At 33.9% G+C, this 21,553-nt stretch overlaps 1 protein-coding gene across 3 annotated transcripts in view; it reads left to right on the top strand.

The window, feature by feature from the left end:
- The window catches only part of USP25 (ubiquitin specific peptidase 25), a 138,845-nt gene that overhangs the window by 44,887 nt on the left and 72,405 nt on the right, over positions 1-21,553 (top strand). For all 3 annotated transcript variants that reach the window (XM_070045422.1, XM_030877759.3, XM_030877762.3), the window contains 3 exons: positions 7,258-7,344; positions 13,550-13,687; positions 15,923-15,999. In XM_070045422.1, coding sequence (XP_069901523.1) covers positions 7,258-7,344; positions 13,550-13,687; positions 15,923-15,999 — 302 coding nt within the window. The remainder of the gene's footprint in view (positions 1-7,257; positions 7,345-13,549; positions 13,688-15,922; positions 16,000-21,553) is intronic.

Raw genomic sequence — 21,553 nt, 5'->3', positions numbered from 1 at the left:
CTTTTATGTGATATGACTTTTGACATAAATCTTTACCATTCTCAGACATTGATAATGTTATCTGTCAAATTGTAAAACGTTAAATTAAAGTCTCCTTAAATAAAACAATCTATGAATAACATGCTCTTAATTTTAATTGCCATTTAGGAAAATTAATATTTGTGCTTATTTTCCTAATACAGCTGAATTGTAGCTTATTTATTATTTCTGATGAGTACTTTTTAAATCATTAGATGTATTCTAATTTACATTCTTTTACATTCAAAATATCTCTTCATTTTGTACTTTTCCAAAACTGTATACTGTGTAAACTTTCATATGATATTAATGCAACTCACAGGTTATTAAGTTCATTTCTACAAGGTTGTTAATTGTGTTCTCGAGGCGATTAACTAGTAGTTTTAACTTTTTTTCTACTTCCGTGTTATAATTTCCAACTCTTTTCTGCCTTTCTGGCAAATAATATTATATAATTTGATTTCCTTTGGTTTTCTGGATTTATGCCTCACTTTTTAATAAACTGTGGTATACGCTAGTTAATAATATGGTACGTTATTTGTTTTCCAGCCTATTAAAATGTTAAGGAATACCTGGATTAGCATAAATTTGTGATGATACTTTTGTTCTTGGCCTTGAGTATGCATTAATTGTTCACTTACATGCCAACAATATCTCAAACTTTATTTGCTATCTTAATCTCTTAGATCTTCTTAATAGGCTATCTTGCTTTACTTGCACTGTTAGTAAGGGCTTTTTTGCATTTCATTGTTCAGTCTAAATTTCATAATTTAGTCATCATTTTAAAATATGAAGCACAGTTTTAAGGCTCTGATCTGAGTGTTTATGAGTATGCTTTGCAGCCTGTATTTGGACAAGTAGATGCTACCTTTACACTATTACAGCCAGTAAATGAGGCTCATTGATTAGCTGTTTCTCTTAGAAAACTATAAGAAGTAAGAAAGTGCTTCTAAAGAATCAATAGTTTAGTTAGAATAAACACCTAGGAGAAGTAACCGCTAACCTTGAAAAATTTGGATTATAATAAAGTAATAAGATACTGACTTGGGGATGTGGAAAAACATTAAGCTTCAGAGTTCAGAAAATTGTGGGTGGGAAGAAAAATTTATCTGGAGATAACTTCATTTTGTTTTTGAATGTAATTTTAAAGTCTCTTAACCCATTTTAAGTACCTTTTACTTTTCATTTCTAGTAATTGAAATATTTTATTTTTTCATTTCTTGACATTTGCTTAATTTCACAGACATCTGAAATATAACAGTTTATCATCATAAATGGAACTTTTCACTTACGAAAGAAAATTTGGGTAGGAAATCTGTATTAGTGCTGGAAGTTTTTAAATTGTATTTTCCAAAGCAAGGTGGAACTTGTTCAGGCTGTGACATAAATGTACTGTGAAGTTTCAATTACAAACTTTTCTCAGGGATGGAATTTATTATACTTAGTTGGCAAGACTAGTATGAAACAACAGGGAATTCTTCTCTTTGTAAGTATTTCTACCAATTATAGTAGTTTACTGGGATTATAAATCTCTAACTTCAGAGTAGGTAATGAGCATAGGCTACAGAAGGCACAGCTTTGTTATATTTGTTCCTTTAGGTACTGAGACCTAAGTATTTTGGAAGAAAAGGGGAACAGAATATCAGAAAGAGACTGTAAGCAAGGAGAAGGTTGTACAGAGAATGGCTTACATAATCTTTTGGATGCTAATAATATTAGCCTGACTGTCTTTAGATTGGGTATCAACCAGTTATCTAGTCAGGACTATTTTCATCCTGTTCAAAAGGAACTTTTATGTAGAAAGTACTAATTGGGGCTGCTTTTTCCACTAGGGTGTCAGTGAATTAGGCAGTTACTTATAGGAATATGTTCTCCTCTTTCTCTGGTTTGGGGTGTTAAGTTCAAGTAATCCATGGATTCTCACGATAAACCTTAGCACCATTCCCATTTGGATGCCTCTGAGATGCTCAGAAGTAAGGTGCTCATACTTCTCAGTTTGCCTGGTACAGTCCCAGTTTACTCACATTGTAGATCTATCAGCACCTATTAATTAGTCTTGAAGCCCTTTTTCATACTCAGAAGGGTTATGGGTTGGATGGTAAAGTATATGGTCACCTTATGCATAAATTATGAAACTCTAAGTTGACTAAAATACACGCATCCTGAGGGCAGAGAGCACATCATCTAGGTTACTGTTCTGTACCAGTGTATAGTAGAGTGTCTGACACGTTGGAGGAACCCTTTAAGTAATTACTGAGTTAGTAAATGAATGAACGGTAAAGGAGCATATATTACTTATGGTGGAATTGAAGACTTAAGATGCTTCTACCACTCTAATGTATTAAAAGTATGGTATTGAAAAGGTGCTGCAAGTTTTCAAAACATTTCAGGATATCATTTAACGTGTTTTTCATAGCACTTGCTTTTGTCTCTAATTTTCATCAAAGAACATGAGTACATAGTTCAAAGAGAAAACCAAAAATCCCATAGCAATAAAAGCCTTGTGAAAAATAACAGCCCTCTGCTCCAAACCACCCTGCCTGAGAAGCATAGTCCTGCTTCTTAAAGGCATCTACAACCAATTCTGTTTCTCTAGCTATCTTTGTTTTTCTAAATGACATGCCTTTCTGCAGAGATAGATGAGGATTTAGCTCTTTTCATTTCACCTACCTAGAATTGCCTTTCCTTTCATCTCCCAACATAGTTATATCACCAGTTAAAAATAGTCAGTAGTCAGTGTTTACATTTTCTTTGACTTTGTAGACATTATAGTGGTTTACTAAGACTACCCCTCTGTAATTCTTTGTTTTCATGGAGTTGTCAGTTGCCACCTTTTCTTCTTTCTGTTTTCTGTATACTTATTTATCCTTAAAAATTTCCAGCTGCTTCAACCTCTCTTTTGAGGTATTATCCATAGTGTGTTTCATATACTCAAATATCTCAAACATGTTAACTCTTTTCTTTTCTTTTTTTTTTTTTGGTGAGGGGAATCCTTTACAACATGAGATTTCTGTGCCTCAAATCCAGACTGGATCCTGATTTTTTTGTGGTTTAAGCATGGTTGCTAACTTTCCAAAAGCAGGTCTAGAGAAAGGGAATTGGGGAAGGGACAGTTGGGGGTCAATTGGCAGGCTTTTACTTAACCCTATTTGTAGCCCTGAATCTCATCCTACCCTGAAATACACCATGACTGATTTTTATGAACCTGAGTCAGTTAAATTATATTCAAAGTTTAAATTTTCCTGTATTCCACAGGAAGAGAGAGAGAGTACTTGTCTGATGCTTCTCAGTCTGGGAAGGACATAGGGCTTTAATTGCTCTGTATACAGACTTTCAGTTTTTAATCCTGCCAGTCTGTTTCTATCTCACATTGAAACTTATCTGATACCGTTTCATTTTTTTAAAAATCCACCAAGGAGAATTTATGTTGCTCTTCCTTAGTATTTTTCATTATAGACAGTTTATGTCTCCCTTTGCTCTCTTGTCATCACTCTTTTTGTTTTCCACAAATTATGTATTTAAACTCTCATCTTCCATTAGCTCTCTGAAATTAGCAAGAGTTTAACCAAACTCTACTTTAACAAATTTCAAAATTGACACATTAGCTTTGGACTGAATGAAAGGATACTTGTTTTCAATGTGTATGACTCACAAACTCAATTTAGGCAGTAGTGACAATTACTCTTTCCCACCCCTTTGAAGGCATGTGTTGACTAATAGTACTATGCCTGGTTTATGGTATAGATTGGTACTTAAAATAAATTTCTGTGATTTGTTGTGATAATCCACGGTCACAAATTCTACTTTGGGTAGTAACATATTGTTTTCGGACATCTACCCGCTCATATTTTGCTGGAGTCCAAAACAAAACAAAAGAAAAATGAAATCAGCTTTTTGAAGGCATCATAAACCCTAAAGCAGTGAGGAATTTTGAGGCTACACTTTGAGAGAACAAGAATTTCAGAGAGTAAGCTTCACATTTTGGGCTGATTTTATCTTTGAGGCAATTTCAGGAGTGACTACTGATTGGCTGGGGAGCTAAGCAAAGTTTCACACAGGCTTGGAGCCCTAGGAAACACCTCAGATTTTCAGTTAAATTCTAAAGGGCTACACCCTAGAATTAACTGAGAACTGAAAAATAGGCCAGGCTTTATAATTTGTGAATCCCAGCTTGAGATTTTCTCAGAATTGATTGGATTAAGATGATCTAGGCTTGCAAGTAGTCCCAGTTTTGCTGCCTGCCAGAAGGAAATGTAAATTCTGTTAGAAGATACTATCATCTCGAACTTAGAATTTTCTCCTTTTGCGGTATGCGGGCCTCTCACTGTTGTGGCCTCTCCCGCTGCGGAGCACATGCTCCGGACGCGCAGGCTCAGCGGCCACGGCTCACAGGCGCAGCCACTCCGCTGCATGTGGGGTCTTCCCGGACCGGGACATGAACTCGCGTCCCCTGCATCGGCAGGTGCACTCTCAACTACTGCGCCACCAGGGAAGCCCCTTTTCTCCAGTTTTTTACATACAGTGTCTAGCACTCAAATCAGTCATAATTAGTTATATCAGAAAATAAGACATGTCCAAAAATTAAGAGAAAATAATGGATAATTAGAAATATACCTACAGGGAAAACTAAAAATCGAATTATTTGTTATGTAACTATTACTATGCTCAAGGAATTAGAAGCATGATTGAGAATTTTGATAGAAAACTAAAAACTATAAAAAGAACAAAATAGAATATTTTGTTCAAAACAAAATATTTCTAAAATAGAAAATTTAGAACTGAAAAATATGATAAATGAAGTTAAGATATCAGTGGAAGAGTTTAGCAGGCTACAGACACACTGAAGAGAGAATTAGTCAACTGGACAGTTTGTGGAACATTTTCACATTAAAGCCATGAGATACAGATGAGAACATATAAGAGATATTTTGGACATGGTGTAAATTGTATTAACACAATTTATTTTTGGTTCCAGAGGGAAACTAAAAGGGAAATAGGATAAAAACAATATTTGAAGAGATGACAAAGAATATTCCAAGCTTGATGAAAGAGATGAAGCCACAGATTAGGGAAGCAATAGGAACCAGGTAGTATGAACGTAAAGAATACTACACCAAGGCACATCATAGTAAAAGAGAGAAACACTCTAGACAGAGAAAATAGTAAAAGTAGCCAGATAGAAAAGGTGTATCGCCTCTATGAAGGAGCAAAAATAAGACTAATGGTTGACTTCTCAACAGAAGTGCTATCTTTAAAGTTCTGGGAAAAATTAACTGGCTGTCTAGAATTCTATAACTAGCAAAAATCTTTAAAAAATGAAAAAAGCCCCCACAATTTTCAGTTTAGCAGAAGCTGAAATACTTTGTTACCAGGAGACCCACACCAAAGGAAATTCTAAAGGGTGTTCAGGAAGAAGAAAAAAGTTTTCCAGTGGGAGCTCAGAGCATAGAAGTGAGATTGAGATTCTCCAGATTTGTCAATATTCTCTTTCCTATTTAAATTCCTTTTAAGAACAGTCTGTACTTTGTCCCCCTTACTTTTATCCCATTTCTTCAGGACCCATTGCTGCTATTCTGCCATTCTACCATTCTACTGGAAAGGTGACTTCCCAATTGACAAGTCTAAAGATTATTTTCTTGCCCTTACCTTACTAGAATGTGGCAACCTTCAACCTTTGCTAATTTTGTCCTTCATGAAATTTGCCAGTGATTCTTGGATGTACTCCAGAATCTTCTATGGTACTTTATATCTTTGTTGAGAGGTTCCTGACATAGGAATTTTTAAAGCTCTGCAGTTATTCTGATACACAACTATGTTTGAAAACTTTTCTACTCCTTTTTCTTCTGTGATCTCATACTCCACATTTCCTTTACTATTTTTATTTTGTCTTTCTTATAGCTCTTTTTCCTCTGGCTTTTAAATGCTGCTTCCTTAAGTTTCTGATTTTGGTCTGTTATTGTACTTATTATTTCTGACTTATAACATCTGCTCTCATTGTTTTAACTTGCAATAACAAGATAATACAAGGGCAGAGACTTGATATATTTTATTCTCTGCTTGATATATTTTATTCTCTTCCTTGTGTCTGGCATGTAGTAGGTGCTCCATAAATATTTGTTAAATGAATGAATAAATAAACGAATATGTTCATATTGTTTAATTAAAAAATATTTCAGATCACAATTATCAGTTTTATGGTTTTACCTTTCATATTTACGTCTTTAATCCACATCTATATCTATATATGACTATTTATATATAGTGGACCAGTTTTCCCAACACCCAGTACTAAACAAAATCTTGTTTTCTTATGGATATGTGGTGCTATTTTTATTTTCTAGCAAGTTGGCTAACCCATCTTTTACTAAGATTTAATACATTATAACCTCCAGTGCAATGATTTTCAAACTTTATAAACTGTGACTCACAGAAAGGAATACGTTTTACATTGTAAAACACTTTACACATACATACGTATGTAAAAATATCACCAATGAAAATTTTACAAATGATACTCTGGTGAATTGACTGTTTATGACATGTTCTGATATTTTCCATTATATTTTATTTCAGTTTTTAAAATTAATGTTTATCATGATGACATTAATGGGTTACAAGCTATAGCTTAAAAACATAGCTGCAGGAAGCTTTTTCATGAGCATCTTTCACATGCTTTCATTATGCTCTACATGATCAATATTACTGTATTTTTGAGTAACACTGCTATTGTTATAATTAAATATCTGTCTCCTTTCTAGGTTGTGTGTCTCCTTGACCATTAGCGATAATACGTAATTTCTTTGTGTCTCTATCACCTAGCATCTGGCCCATAAATTTATTTGTACTGTATTTTTGTAGAATTGATACCTCTAGAAAACTCATACTGAACATAACATGTCTAAAAAGTTCTCAACTTTGCATTTGTGTAGATTTTATTTTGAGGAAACTGCTTAGGCACATAGTAACATAAAGAAAGGAAACTTTTAATAATATATATTATGTTTTTTTGAGTTGTCCACGTATAATTTTCTCCTTTGCAGTACCATAAATATTGTTAATGATCAAGAATAATATGTCAAAATAAAAGAAATGTGACTTTTTCTCAGGGAGAAAATAGGCCTTCTTGTGCTAGTGGGAAATATTCTGTATATAAAATAAATCTTTCAGGCCAGTCATATTTTTATAGTTCTGTTAATAGAATTTTCCCTTCGGTTATCTTAAATTGTTGTTCTTTTTCAGTCATTATTCAATCTATTGGAATTTAGAAGACTAGTTCTGAATTACAAGCCTCCATCACATGTTCAAGATTTACCCCGAAACCAAAAGGTAAAATTATGAAAATTTTCATAATTTTTTTTTTTTTTTGTGGTACGCGGGCCTCTCACTGTTGTGGCCTCTCCCGTTGTGGAACACAGGCTCCGGACGCTCAGGCTCAGCGGCCATGGCTCACGGGCCTGGTCGCTCTGCGGCATGTGGGATCTTCCCAGACCAGGGCACGAACCCGTGTTCCCTGCATTGGCAGGCAGACTCTCAACCACTGCACCACCAGGGAAGCCCTATGAAAAATTTTTAAGCAGAGTATATATGGTCTTCATATTCTTTTATCTGTGCTTGCTTTTGGGAAATTTGCCAAATCAAATCTGAAATAGTGTCAAATTTGAATGTGAACCTATTAATCTCAGCTACAACAGTAACTTCCTATTCTTGGTTAGTATATTGTAATTATGAATTTTTCTTCACCTGTGTGTCAGTAATAGGCCAATTTTTTTGTTTCACTTTAGTAATTTCTTTTTTCTTCTTTTTTTTGGATGTCAAATTTCAGTAAATTTTATAGGTTACCATTTACAATTCAAGGCCTTTACTCAGTTGCCTCCTGAAAAATTGTGTGGAAATCAAAAATTTATCAGTTATTTCTGTAGCTGAGCTCTTTAAAAGGTTAGTTTTGCACTTGTTGTCTTTGCAGTGCGAACCTGTAACTTCTAATACTGTTAGGCAATATAATGTGACAGAGAGCACAGGCATTAGGACCATATTTCCTGGGTTCTGGCTGTGGACCTGCTTGGTCTAGTTACTGCTCATTTTCCTTATCTGAAAAGCATAAATAATAACAGCAGTTATTTTATAGAGTTGCTGTGAGAATTAAATGAGATAAAACACATAAAGGACTTAGAAGTACCTGGTACATAGTAAGTACTAGGTGTCAGCTATTGCTAGTTATTGTACTGTTCATATTAGCTTTTCAAAAGATAGGACTGATTTGCACGCAGAAATTCATACTTAATGAAAAAAATTAATTATGGAGTTGATATCCTTGAGTGTAAGACTTCAGTGATCTTGTCATAAAGAAACTGTAGCCCTAAAGGGGACTGGTTGCAAAGACAAAGAAGTTATAGGTTTCAGTAAAGTGTTGAACTTTGTGTGACCTATTGTTAATAGTAATAATACATTATTAAATTATGTTTTCCTTTTAGTATCTAATTTTGAAAACTGCTTTTCCTGCAAACACGTGAAACATTTATAATGCTAGCTAGTGGGAATATAATTTGATTTATAACCAGCTTTTCAGGCCGTAATCTTTGGCCATAGAGTGTCAGACTGATAAGCCATTTTCAAAAGGGAAGCAAGATCACCTGACCAACTACTCATACTTCCAGAGAAATTAAGCAGACACCTTTAAGTCATTACAGTTTTTACATGAAACTTTTTGGACTGTTGCCTCCCTCTGTCACAATTTGGTTAGTTTGTTGTTCTGATGTCTTGGTTGAAGTATATTTATAATTCACATGATTATTTAGAATTATTACTTGCAATTTGAAAGATATCTAGATAATCCCCCTAGTACTTGGAAATTATTTACACCTCTAAATAATCCCAGGAACAAAGAACAAGTCAAAGAAGAAATTTCAGGGTATTCTGAACTGAATAAAAAGTAAAACATGATGTATCAAAATTAGAGGGATTTAGCTAAAACAGTGGTTAGTGGAAAATACATGAACTAAATGCCTTATTAGAAAATAAGAATTGTTTCAAATTAATGGCATCAGATTGCATCAAGAAATTAGGGGGGAAAAGCTTGTTAATTTGAAAGCAGAAGAAAGGAAATAATTAAGACAAGTACATAAATCAATGAATTAGACATCAGGAAAACAGTAGAGAAAAATTAATGGAACCACAAGCTGCTTCTTAAGAAAGTTGGTAAAATTGATAACCTTCTAAGTAGACTGAGTAAGAAAAAAGAGAGAAGAAACAAATTACCAAAATAAAGAATGAAAGAGGGGCACATCACTGCATATTCTGTAGACAGTAAGAGAATAGTGGAATATTATACACAACAGGCAAATATTTAAAAAGCTAACAGCTATTGAAACCGATGAAAAGATAGATAACCTGAGTATCTCTATATTATATTAGAATTTTTAGTTAAGAACCTACCCACCAAAAAAAAAAAAAAAATCAATAGCAGCAAGATTTATTGGTGAGTTATACCAAACATTGAATGAAGAAATAATAGCAATTCTCTACATGTTTTCCCAGAAAATTGAAAAAGAGATAAAACTTCCAAATTTACTCTATGAGACCAGCATTATGCTGAAACCAAAAGTAGAAAAATATATTTCAAGAAAAGAAAACTACAGACCAATATTCCTCATGAATAATAGAAGAAAAAATTGTCAGATTTTGGCAAGTTGAATGCTGTAGTACATATAAAGGATAATAATACCTCATTGGCAGGTGGAGTTTATCCAGGACTGAAAGATTGGTTTAGTGTTCAAAACTCAGTATAATTCATCATATTAACATATTAGACAAGAAGAGCCGTATGACTATCTCAGTAGATGAAGAAAAAGGATTTGAAGAAAGCTAATATATATTTATGGCAAAATCTCACAGAAACTAGGAAGAGTAAAAAACTTTTTTATCCCGATAAAACTCATTTATGAGAAACTTACAACTAACTATAATACTTTCTGGTGTAAGACTGAACCCTTTTCCTCAAAGATCAGGAACAAACAAGATGTCCCTCACCACTTTTCTATTAAACATTAGACTGGAGTTCTTAACCAGTGCTGTAAGGTAAGAAAAAGAAATAAGCATGCAGATTGGAAAGGAAGAAACAAAGCTGTCTTTTCATTTATATGACTGTCTATTTAGAAAATCCTAAGTACTCAACTAAAAAAAAAAAGATGCTAGAATCAAGAAGTGAGTTCATTCAGCAGCATTACATGATACAAGGCAAACATACAAAAATCAACTGTATTTCTTAATACTAGCAACACACAATTGGGAATTTAAATTAAAAAGTACTTATGTAAGACAGCATAAAATATGGAATATTAGAGATCAAGTAGCCAAAGATATGGAAAACTACAAAACATTGCTGAGAGAAATTAAAGAAATAAAGAGATATACTATGTTCATGGATCAGGGGATTCAATTTTTTTAAGATATCAGTTGTTCCCACTTTAATCTATAGAATCAGTGCAATCCAGTTATAATCCCAGCAGGCATTTTCATAGGAATTGACAAATTGATTGTAAAATCTATATGCAAAATCAAGGGATGTGGAATAGCCATAGCAGTTTAAAGAGAAAGGCAGTGTTGGAGGAATTAATTTTTTGGCTAATGATCAAGACACTGTGTTATTGGTGAAAAGATAGTCATATAGATCAGTAGAACAGAATAGAGAGTCCAGAAATAGAACAACACATATAGGGGTAATTGGTTTTAATCAGAGTTGCCAAAACAATTAAATGGTCAAAGGAAAATCTTTTAAACCAATGATGTCTTAGACAGAAAAATACTTTCCAACCTTTACAGGACACTATTTATGAAAAAAAAATCACAATGAACTAACTATAGACCTAAAACAAAGAAATAAAACTATAAAAATTCTTGAGGAAAACATAGAAAATTTTAGGGTTCTGGATTAAGAGAAGATTTCTTAAGAAGGACAATAAACAGGCACAAATCATACAAGAAAAAAATTGATATTTTCATCAAAATGAAAAGCTTGTCTTTGAAAAATTCATACAAAATGAAAAGGCAAGCCACAGATTGGGAGAAAATATTAGCAAAACATATATCACACAAAGGAATTGTATCTAAAATATGTACAGAACTTTTACATCTCAATAGTAAGACAAGTAACCTATTGCTATATTGGGAAAAATATCTTAACAGATTACAACACCAAAGAAGATACACAGATTGTAAATAACTACATGAAATGATGCTTAATGTTACTAGTCATTAGGCCAAATGCAAATTAAAATGAGGGGTGCCACTAGAAGAACTAAAGTTAAAAAATATAGCCCATATCCAGGTGTTTTAGAATGTGGACCTAGAACTCTCATTACACTGCCAGTGAGAATACAAAGTAGTTTAATGCCTTTGGAAAACAGTTTGTTTGTTTCTTAAAAACATCTACCATACAGCCTTGCCATTTCCCTTCAGTTCTTTACTCAAGAGGAATGAAACCATATGTCCACACAGAGCCACATCCAATAATATCCACTGCAGCTGGAACAGGTTAATGGATAAATAAGTTGTGGTCTGTCCGCACAATGGAATCCCACTCAGCAATAAAGTGGAATTAATTATTAATGTACATAAACATATGGATGAAGTTCAAAATAATTATGCCGATTGCAGGAAACTATTGACTAAAATGAGTACATAGAATATGATATGATTTATATAAATTTCTAGAAAGTGTAAAGTAACCATGGTCACCTGGGAATGATTAGGGAGGGGAGTGAGGGATGAAGAAAGTTTTGGGGTGATGGACAGGTATGTTATTGATTGTGGTGATACATTCATGGATGTATACATATGTGAAGCTTGTAAAATTGTACACTTTCTAATGTACAGTATATTGTACATCAGTTATATCTTGATAAATCTGTTTTAAAAAAAGATAAAGAATTGTGTTTGAATAATTTCTAGATGTGGTGGTATTTTCATAATTTATGCAGTGGCTAGTCTTAACAGCAACCACTCATTTTGCCTTTTGAAATTCAAGATGTTCTAGCCACAGGAATTGGCTGAGAGCAAAAAATGTTTTATTAAAGTATTTAACTTTTCACATGTGCATCTCAGCAGAATTTCACTTGATTTCAAAAGTCATTTATTTCATTCTTGTCACTTGGCAAGGAATGTCTCAAAAAACTGCCTTGCCTTAGGTACAGTGATAAATGAAGAAATTGATCACAAGAAATCAAGGAGATTTCTGAAAATTATTTTATGGATTAAAATTTTTAACATTTACACTCTTGAAACCTATTTATATAGGGCACTTGTTGGGGAATAGTAAGTACCACAGAAAAATCATGGATTAATTTTTTATCTCATTTAAAACTTTTGCATTTCATCTTTATCATCAATGATGGAATTTGTTATGCTTAAATAAAATCCATGTTTTCTATAACTTAGCTTTTTTATGTTAGACTTTATGTACTTTCTGATTGCTGTAATGGGTATGTAGTTTTTAGATCAAATAAATATTTGGAATCAATTTTATTCCTTTACACCTATTTCTTAGGACTGCTCTTTAATGTATTGTGGGAGCAACTGTTTCTTTATTAATTGATTATATTATTCAGGGTAACAACTGTACACACACAGACACACTGCTACAAAACTATGCAAACTTGGAAAATTTTTCTAATATTTAAATAGTATATGTAAGCTTTATCTGTTAAAATTGTTATTTCAGGAGCTAACCATAGTAAGAACTGCCTGTCTGATTTGTTACCATAATGTATTTCACTAAGACATGTGAATTACATTCTTATAAAAAGTTTTCTTCTTATTTTAAAATAAATTGTTTGTGATTGATAATATTGGGTTGTTTTTGTTCCTTATGGAAGAAGAAAAACAATAGTGAGTTTTCAAAGGAACACTAGAATGATGATACATTAGTCTAATATTAGGATCTAGTCTAATTACTTATTAGACTAATGTGTCTGATAATTAGGATTTTCACATAACAGTGGCAGTAGTGATTCATTACTGAATGAAAAACATTAATTTCAGTAGATGTGGAGTTTGAAGAGATCATTGACTTGGAGGGGCCTGGGAAGGCTTCATGGAGGAGGGGGATTTTTGCTTAAATGGGTTTATTGAGCATAAAGTACTTAAGTAGTGCCTGGCACGTGGTTAGCACTCATTGAATATTGGCTCTTGTTATTGCTGTCCTCAGCAGCAGCTGGGCTTTGCTGAATGGAAAGGATTGTAATAAACAAACTTAAATGAGGATATTCTTGGCTGGGTAATGACATGATTTACTGTGAATATGTGGCATTTATTCTAAAATTGTGAGCTTAGTCTAGGTCCTCTGCTCTTTCCATGTTTGACTCCTTCTTTCAGTCTCCTAGATGACAAGATCACTCTTCTTTTTTTATGACAATAGGAGTGCTAGATTCATCCCTAATCTATATTAGTCAAATTTTTGGTTAATTTTAAAATGAGTATCTCTTTACCAGTAAAGATTTTAATCTTCACTTAAGGATTTTTTCTTTTTTTTCAATAGGAGCATCGGAATTTGCCTTTTATGCGTGAGCTTCGGTATCTATTTGCACTTCTTGTTGGTACTAAAAGGAAATATGTTGATCCATCAAGAGCAGTTGAAATTCTTAAGGATGCTTTCAAATCAAATGACTCCCAGCAGGTAGCTTTGTTGTGCTTACTAGTTTATTAACTTTTTTATTTAATCTGATCTTTTCTTAAGCATTTTTTTCAAAGATAAATGACAAAGATGTTGTCATTTATCTTTATACAAATAAGCTGGAGCCACTTAAAACATTGTTTATTTGGAAGATTTACTTTTAAATTAAGAAGTAGTGATAATCTTGAAAGTATATGATAAATGAAGCTGTAATTTATATTATAATTAAAATTACTAAATGAAAGCAGTAGGTAAAATTCAGAATGTTCACAAATTTTTAATTAAAAATCTTCACCAAGGTGTGATAACCCAGTGTCAGTATAGTATACACGCTTTTGATATGCCTCTTTTTGCTGGCAGAAAGTAGTTTTCCGTAATTACTCAGAAAAGGTTTCTGAATGACATTAACTTTGTTATTTTATTTTTCTTTTATTGCTCTTTTATTTCCCAATCTTTATGTAGTGCTGTTTGGTTGCTTTTTATCAATTTTTTAGAAAGAATATTGGGAAGTTTCCTATAAAAATAGAAAATGTCTGTAAACAAACCAACATTTTCACATATAATGTGAGAAGTCAGAGAAATTAAAGAAGGAAAGTGGAAGAGAAGGAAAGAAAGTGACAGAGAATAATAGCAACAGTGTTGGAAAAGATGACAGTGACATAATGGGCAAAAAATAAAGACGATACTTGAGATTTTAAAAATATGCTACGTTTGCAGTGTAGGTGTTGTAGTACTTGGATATATATCTGTTACGTGGATGTGTGGAGAGCTGAAAGATGTCTGATTTTGCCACTGCCTTCCCTGTGCTTTTTTTTAAAAATTCACTTTCTATGGCAAAGATAAATGAACAAAAAGGGTGGTCACATCAGAATTTGCTTATATTTGTTGTTTTTCTCCCCCCTAACAATTTCTTCTAAAGAGTATTGGATAAGTAGAAAACCTTTTTGTTTCTTGTCAGATATAACCTTGCAGGGTAAGTAATGTTATAGAAAAGTATGGAAAGTCATTTTAAAGTCTTATATTAGTGTGCTAGGACAGCTGTAACAAATTACCACAATCCAAGTGATTTCAAGACAATAGAAAATGATTCTCTTATAGTTCTAGAAGCCAGAAGTTCAAAATAAAGGTGTTGGCAGGGCCGTGCTCCCTCGGGTGGCTCTCAAGGAGAACCCTTCCTGTTAAGGAAGTTGTCTTTATATGTTAATAAGTTTAGTTGTCTTTATATGGCTTTGGAGCAATTTATTTAAGCTTCCTAGACCTTAGTTTCAACATTTTAAAGGTAAATAGGTTGGCCCAGATGCTTTTCAAAAAACTTCTAGCTGTGAAAATGTATAATAGTAAGTTTGTTTTATATTTGGGACTATTTTGATAAAGGCAAATTGCTTACACTTATTTATCTGTCTTCGGGAAGTCATAGTAGGGTTGCTTTATCCCCCCAGCCCACCCCAGCCCACTCTACTCCCCATGCAGGTTCTATACAAACCTGTTTGCTATGCTCCAGGTTGGAGTGTTGAAAGAATTTTATGGTAGTTGACAAGTACAACTGCCACTGCTTATTCCTGTTTATCTATGTCAGGTGATCTAGGACCGAAGGGATGGCAAAAGGTGAAGGTTGTGCTGGTTCTGATTGGAGAATCAGTTCGAAGTTCATGAGGTGGTAGACTTGATAGTTGAGGAGTCAGTGATTAATTAGGCTCAACCTATCCAAATTAACAGATACCTTAGTACAATCGGATATGGCTTAAAAAGCTGTGCATTAACAGTTGAATTGAAAAAATGAATTGTTTAAAAACACATATTCCTTCTAAGACAGAAACCAGTAATAAATCTTTATATAATGAAGAACTCTTTGGTAATGTGGGTCCTTAATTTTTTAAAGATTCATTAGAGAGCTCTTTGTGGGGAGGTAATAACTCTTTTTAAAAATCTCATTGATAAGTTTGAATTTATATACACACACACACACACACACACACACACATATTTTTTTCCCTCCTAAGGTGAAACCCAGTTACATGATTATGAATATAATGCTTGTTTTTCTCAAATAATGATTTTATGCTCTGGTTAAGTTATAAATATTTCTTGCATTTGATGTGAAACATTTCAGATGATACCGTTGCGAGGAGTCAGTTAATTATACATTTGAAAAGACTGGCTGTAAGTTTTATGTTGCAGTATTTAGTGTTTTCATTGGTAGGCTCGAATATCAACAAGACTTTTTTTTTCCCCCCACAGCAAGACGTGAGTGAGTTTACACACAAATTATTAGATTGGTTAGAAGATGCCTTCCAAATGAAAGCTGAAGAGGAGACGTAAGTTATTGTGAAATTTAGTGATGGAGATAAATTAGGAGATCGATAAATAACACTCATTTTTTTTTTCTTATGTATTCAGTGTCAACAGAGAAATAAGAATCTGAGATAAGTGTGTGGAAACCCAAATGTTATCTGTATTTTTGACAAACTCTTTGGAATTTATGGCCGCAAATGTTGGGTAGCTTTAGATGTCCAATATAAGGTCAATCTAGTGAGAGATATCTAAGAAGTGATCTCTGAAAAAGCTAACCCCACATCAGTTCTTATTCCATGAAGTCATATTCCATGAAGAAGATGGGTCAGTGGTAGGGAAACATGCCAGGAGTAATAATTCTGATGAAATCTTTTTACATGGAATCGTGAGGACATTCATGATTCCTTCCATGTAAAGTTTCTTCTTAACATTCCCTGGGGCTTTTTATTTTGTGCCCATTTGGTTGAACCACTAAGACTCTGGTCATTTAAAATATATGGGCAGACCTCCTTAAGGGAAGAAGTTCACACACTTTCAGGGTGGTCCTACTCCCACTCTTCTGAGGCCACTCTCCTAACACCAAACATTGGTTCCTTTGTGCATCTTCCTGAAACATTGGTGGACCATTTAGGATTTGCCACTGCAGGTTCTGATATGATTCTACAAGATGCATTATGTAAATTAACACCTAGAATACAGGCAAAAATCCAAGGCTGAAAATTCTTTCCTTCTCTTTTTATCTATTTTTGTTCTTATTTGTTCTTCTTCCAGTTTTATTGAGATATAATTGACATAACAGCACTGTGTAAGTTTGAAGTATACAGCATAATTATTTGACTTACATACATCATAAAATGATTACCACAATAAGTTTAGTGAACATCCATCATCTCATATAGATACAAAATATAAGAAAAAAATATTTATTCCTTATGATGAGAACTCTTAGAATTTATTCTTACAAATTTCACATATAACATACAGCAGTGTTAATTGTGTTAATCATTTCAGTACTTATTTATCTTATGACTGGAAGTTTGTACCTTTTGACCACCTTTATCATACAAAGACATTTGATTATTATTGACTATATTCCCCATTCTGTACATCCCTGTGACTCACTTATTTTGTAACTAGAAGTTTCTACCTCTTAATTTCCCTCACCTACTTCACTCATCCCCCGCCAACATCCACTTTCCTACTGGCAACCATCTGTTTGTTCTCTGTATCTATGACTCTGTTCTGTTTTATGTTTGTTCATTTGTTTTTTAGATTCCATATGTGAGTGAAATGATACAATATTTGTCTTCCTCTGTCTGACTTATTTCACTTAGCATAATACCCTCTAGGTCTATCCATGTTGTCACAAATGGCAAGGTTTCATTCTTTTTTTATGGCTGAATAATATTACATGGAATGAGTATATACACACTCACATACACACACACAGACACACACATCTTTATGCATTTATCTATCAGTGGGCACTTAGGTTGCATCTGTATCTTAGCTATTGTGAATAATGCTGCAGTGAACTTAATGGTGCATATATCTTTTTGAATTAGTGTTTTTGTTTTCTTTGGATAAGTATCCAGAAGTGGAATTGCTGGATCATATATGGTAGTTCTGTTTTTAACTTTTTGACAGCCTCCATACTGTTTGGCATAGTGACTGCACCAATTTACATTACCACCAAGAATGCATGAGGGTTCCCTTTTCTCCACATTTTCACCAACGCTTGTTGTTTGCTGTCTTTCTTGTTTGTTTAGCCTCCATATGTTTGTGTTTTTTACATTTTTTTCCCTGTAGTTTATTTCTAATCTCATAGTGTTGTGGTCAGAAAAGATGCTTGATATGATTTCAATTTTCTTAAATTTACTGAGGCTTGATTTGTGACCCAACATGTGATCTATCCTGGAGAATGTTCCGTGTGCACTTGAGAAGAAAATCTAATCTGCTGTTTTCAGATGGAATGTCCTATAATATCAATTAAATCTATCTGGTCTATTGTGTCATTTAAGCTTGTGTTTCCTTACTAATTTTCTGTCTGGATGATCTGTCCATTGGTGTAAGTGACGTGTTAAAGTCCCCCACTATTATTGTGTTACTGTCGATTTCTTCTTTTATAGTTCTTAGCATTTGCCTTATGTATTGAGGTGCTCCTATGTTGGGTGCATATATATTTATTAATTGTTATACGTTCTTCTTGGATCGATCCCTTGATCATTATGTAATGTCCTTCCTTGTCTCTTGTAACATTCTTTATTTTAAAGTCTATTTTATCTGATATGAGTATTGCTACTCCAGCTTTCTTTTGATTTCCATTTGCATGGAATATCTTTTTCCATCCCCTCACTTTCAGTCTGTATGTGTCCCTAGGTCTAAAGTGGGTCTTTTGTAGACAGCATATAGATGGGTCTTGTTTTTGTATCCATTCAGCAAGCCTGAGTCTTTTGGTTGGAGCATTTAATCCATTTCCATTTAAGGTAATTATCGATATGTATGTTCCTATTACCATTTTCTTAATTGTTTTGGGTTTGTTTTTGTAGGTTCTTTTCTTGTGTTTCCCACTTAGAGAAGTTCCTTTAGCATTTGTTGTAGAGGTGGTTTGGTGGTGCTGAATTCTCTTAGCTTTTGCTTGTCGGTAAAGCTTTTGATTTCTCCACTGAATCTGAATGAGATCGTTGCTGGGTAGACTAATCTTGGTTGTAGGTTCTTCCCTTTCATCACTTTAAATATGTCCTGCCACTCCCTTCTGGCTTGTAGAGCTTCTGCTGAGAAATGAGCTGTTAACCTTATGGGAGTTCCCTTTTATGTTATTTGTCGTTTTTTCCTAGTTGCTTTTAATAACTTTACTTCGTCTTTAATTTTTGTCAATTTGATTACTATGTGTCTCAGTGTGTTTCTCCTTGTGTTTATCCTGCCTGGGACTCTCTGTGCTTCCTGGACTTGGGTGGCTATTTCCTTTCCCATGTTAGGGAAGTTTTCAACTATAATCTCTTCAGATATTTTCTCGGGTCCTTTCTAGGTCTCTTCTCCTTCTGGGACCCCTATAATGCGAATGTTGTTGCATTTAATGTTGTCCCAGAGGTCTCTTAGGCTGTCTTCATTTCTTTTCATTCCTTCTTCTTTATTCTGTTCCGCGGCAGTGAATTCCACCATTCTGTTTCCACGTCACTTATCCGTTCTTCTGCCTCAGTTGTTCTGCTATTGATTCCTTCTAGTGTATTTTTCATTTCAGTCATTGTGTTCTTCATCTCTGTTTGTTTGTTCTTTAATTCTTCTAGGTCTTTGTTAAACATTTCTTGCATCTTCTCAATCTTTGCCTCCATTCTTTTTCTGAGGTCCTGGATCATCTTCACTATCATTATTCTCTATTCTTTTTCTGGAAGGTTGCCTATCTCCACTTCATTTAGTTGTTTTTCTGAGGTTTTATCTTGTTCCTTCATCTGGTACATAGTCCTCTGCCTTTTCATTTTGTCTGTCTTTCTGTGAATGTGGTTTTCGTTCCACAGGCTGGAAGATTATAATTCTTCTTGCTTCTGCTGTCTGCCCTCTGGTGGCTGAGGCTATCTAAGAGGCTGTTGCAAGCTTCCTGCTGGGAGGGACTGGTGGTGGGTAGAGCTGGGTGTTGCTTTGTTGTCTTTTTGATAATAGCCATTCTGACAGGTGTGAGGTGATATATCATTGTGATTTTGATTTGCATTTCCCTGATGATTAGTGATGTTGAGCATCTTTTCATGTGCCTGTTGGCCATCTGTATGTCTTCTGAGAAAAGTCTCTATTCAGCTCCTATGCCCATTTTCTTAATTAGGATTTTTTTAATTTATATATATTGAATTATATGAGTTCTTTGTATATTTTGTATATTAACCCCTTATCAGACATATCATTTGCAGATATCTTCTCCCATTTAATAGGTTGCCTTTTCATTTTGATAATAGTTTCCTTTACTCTGCAGAAGCTTTTTAGTTTGATGTAGTCCCTTTTGTTTATTTTTGCTTTTGTTTCCTTTGAGGAGACATATCCAAAAAATTGTTGCTAAGATTGAAGCCAAAAAGCCTACTGCCTATGTTTTCTTCTAAGAGTTTCATGGTTTCAGGTAGTCATTAATACATTTTAAGTTTATTTTCGTATATGATGTAGGAAAGTGGTTTGATTTAATTCTTTTGCATGTAGCTGTCCAGTTTTCCCAACACCATTTACTGAAGAGGCTTTCTTTTCCCTATTGTATATTCTTGCCTCCTTTGTTATACATTAATTGAGCATATAAGTGTGGGCTTATTTCTGGGCTCTCTATTCTGTTCCATTTATCTACCTGTCTGTTTTTGTGCTGGTACTATACTCTTGATTTCCATAGCTTTGTAGTTGTATAGTTTGAAATGAGGAAGCATCATACCCTTGGTTTTAGCTAACAATTTTTTTACATATATCTATTCTTTTTCAGATTCTTTTCCCATATAGGTTATTACAGAGTATTGGTTAGAGTTCCCTGGGCTATACAGTAGGTCCTTGTTGATTATCTATTATATGTATAGTAGTGTGTATATATTAATCACAACCTCCTAATTTATCCCTTCCCCTCCACCTTTCCCCTTTGATAGCCATAAGTTTGTTACCTATTTCTGTGAGCCTGTTTCTGTTTTTTAAAGTTCATTTGTATCATTTTTTTAGATTCTACATATAAGTGATATTGTATGATACTTGTCTTTGTCTGACTTACTTCACTTAGTATGATAATCTCTACTCCATCCATGTTGTTGCAGATGGCATTATTTCAGTATTTTTTATGGCTGAGTAGTAGTACTCCATTGTATATATGTACCACATGTTCTTTATCCATTCATCTGTCAGTGAATATTTAGGTTGCTTCCATGTCTTGGCTATTGTAAATAGTGCTGCATTGAACACTGGGGCGCATGTATCTTTTTGAAGTATGGTTTTCTCCGGATATATGCCCAGGAGTAGGGTTGCTGGATCATATGATAGCTCTATTTTTAGTTTTTCAAGGAACCTTCATACTGTTCTCCATAGTGTCTGTACCACTTTATATTCCCACCAACAACATAGGAGGGTTCCCTCTTCTTCATGCCCTCTCCAGCATTTGTTGTTTGTAGACTGTTTGATGATGGCCATTCTGACCAGTGTGAGGTGATACCTCATTGTAGTTTTGACTTACATTTCTCTAATAATTAGCAATGTTGAGCATCTTTTCTTGTGTGTGTTGGTCATCTGTATGTTGTCTTTGGAGAAATGTCTATTTAGATCTGCCCATTTTTTTGATGGGGTTATTATTATTAATTTTGATAGTGAGCTGCATGAGCTGTCTCTGTATTTTGGAGATTAATCTCTGGTTGGTTGCATCTTTTACAAATATTTTTTTCCATTCTGTTGGTTGTCTTGTCATTTTGTTTATGGTTTCCTTTGCTATGCAAAGGCTTTTAAATTTAATTAGGTTCCATTTGTTTATTTTTGTTTTTAACTTTCATTACTCTAGGAAATGGATCCAAAAAATATTGCTGTGATTTATGTCAAAGGGTGTTCTGCTTATGTTTCCCTCTAAGAGTTTTATAGTAT

This window comes from Globicephala melas, chromosome 4 (assembly GCF_963455315.2).
Source record: "Globicephala melas chromosome 4, mGloMel1.2, whole genome shotgun sequence".
NCBI lineage: Eukaryota > Metazoa > Chordata > Mammalia > Artiodactyla > Delphinidae > Globicephala > Globicephala melas.
The sequence above is the reverse complement of the archived record's forward strand: the minus strand, read 5'-3'. Positions and strand labels throughout refer to the sequence as shown.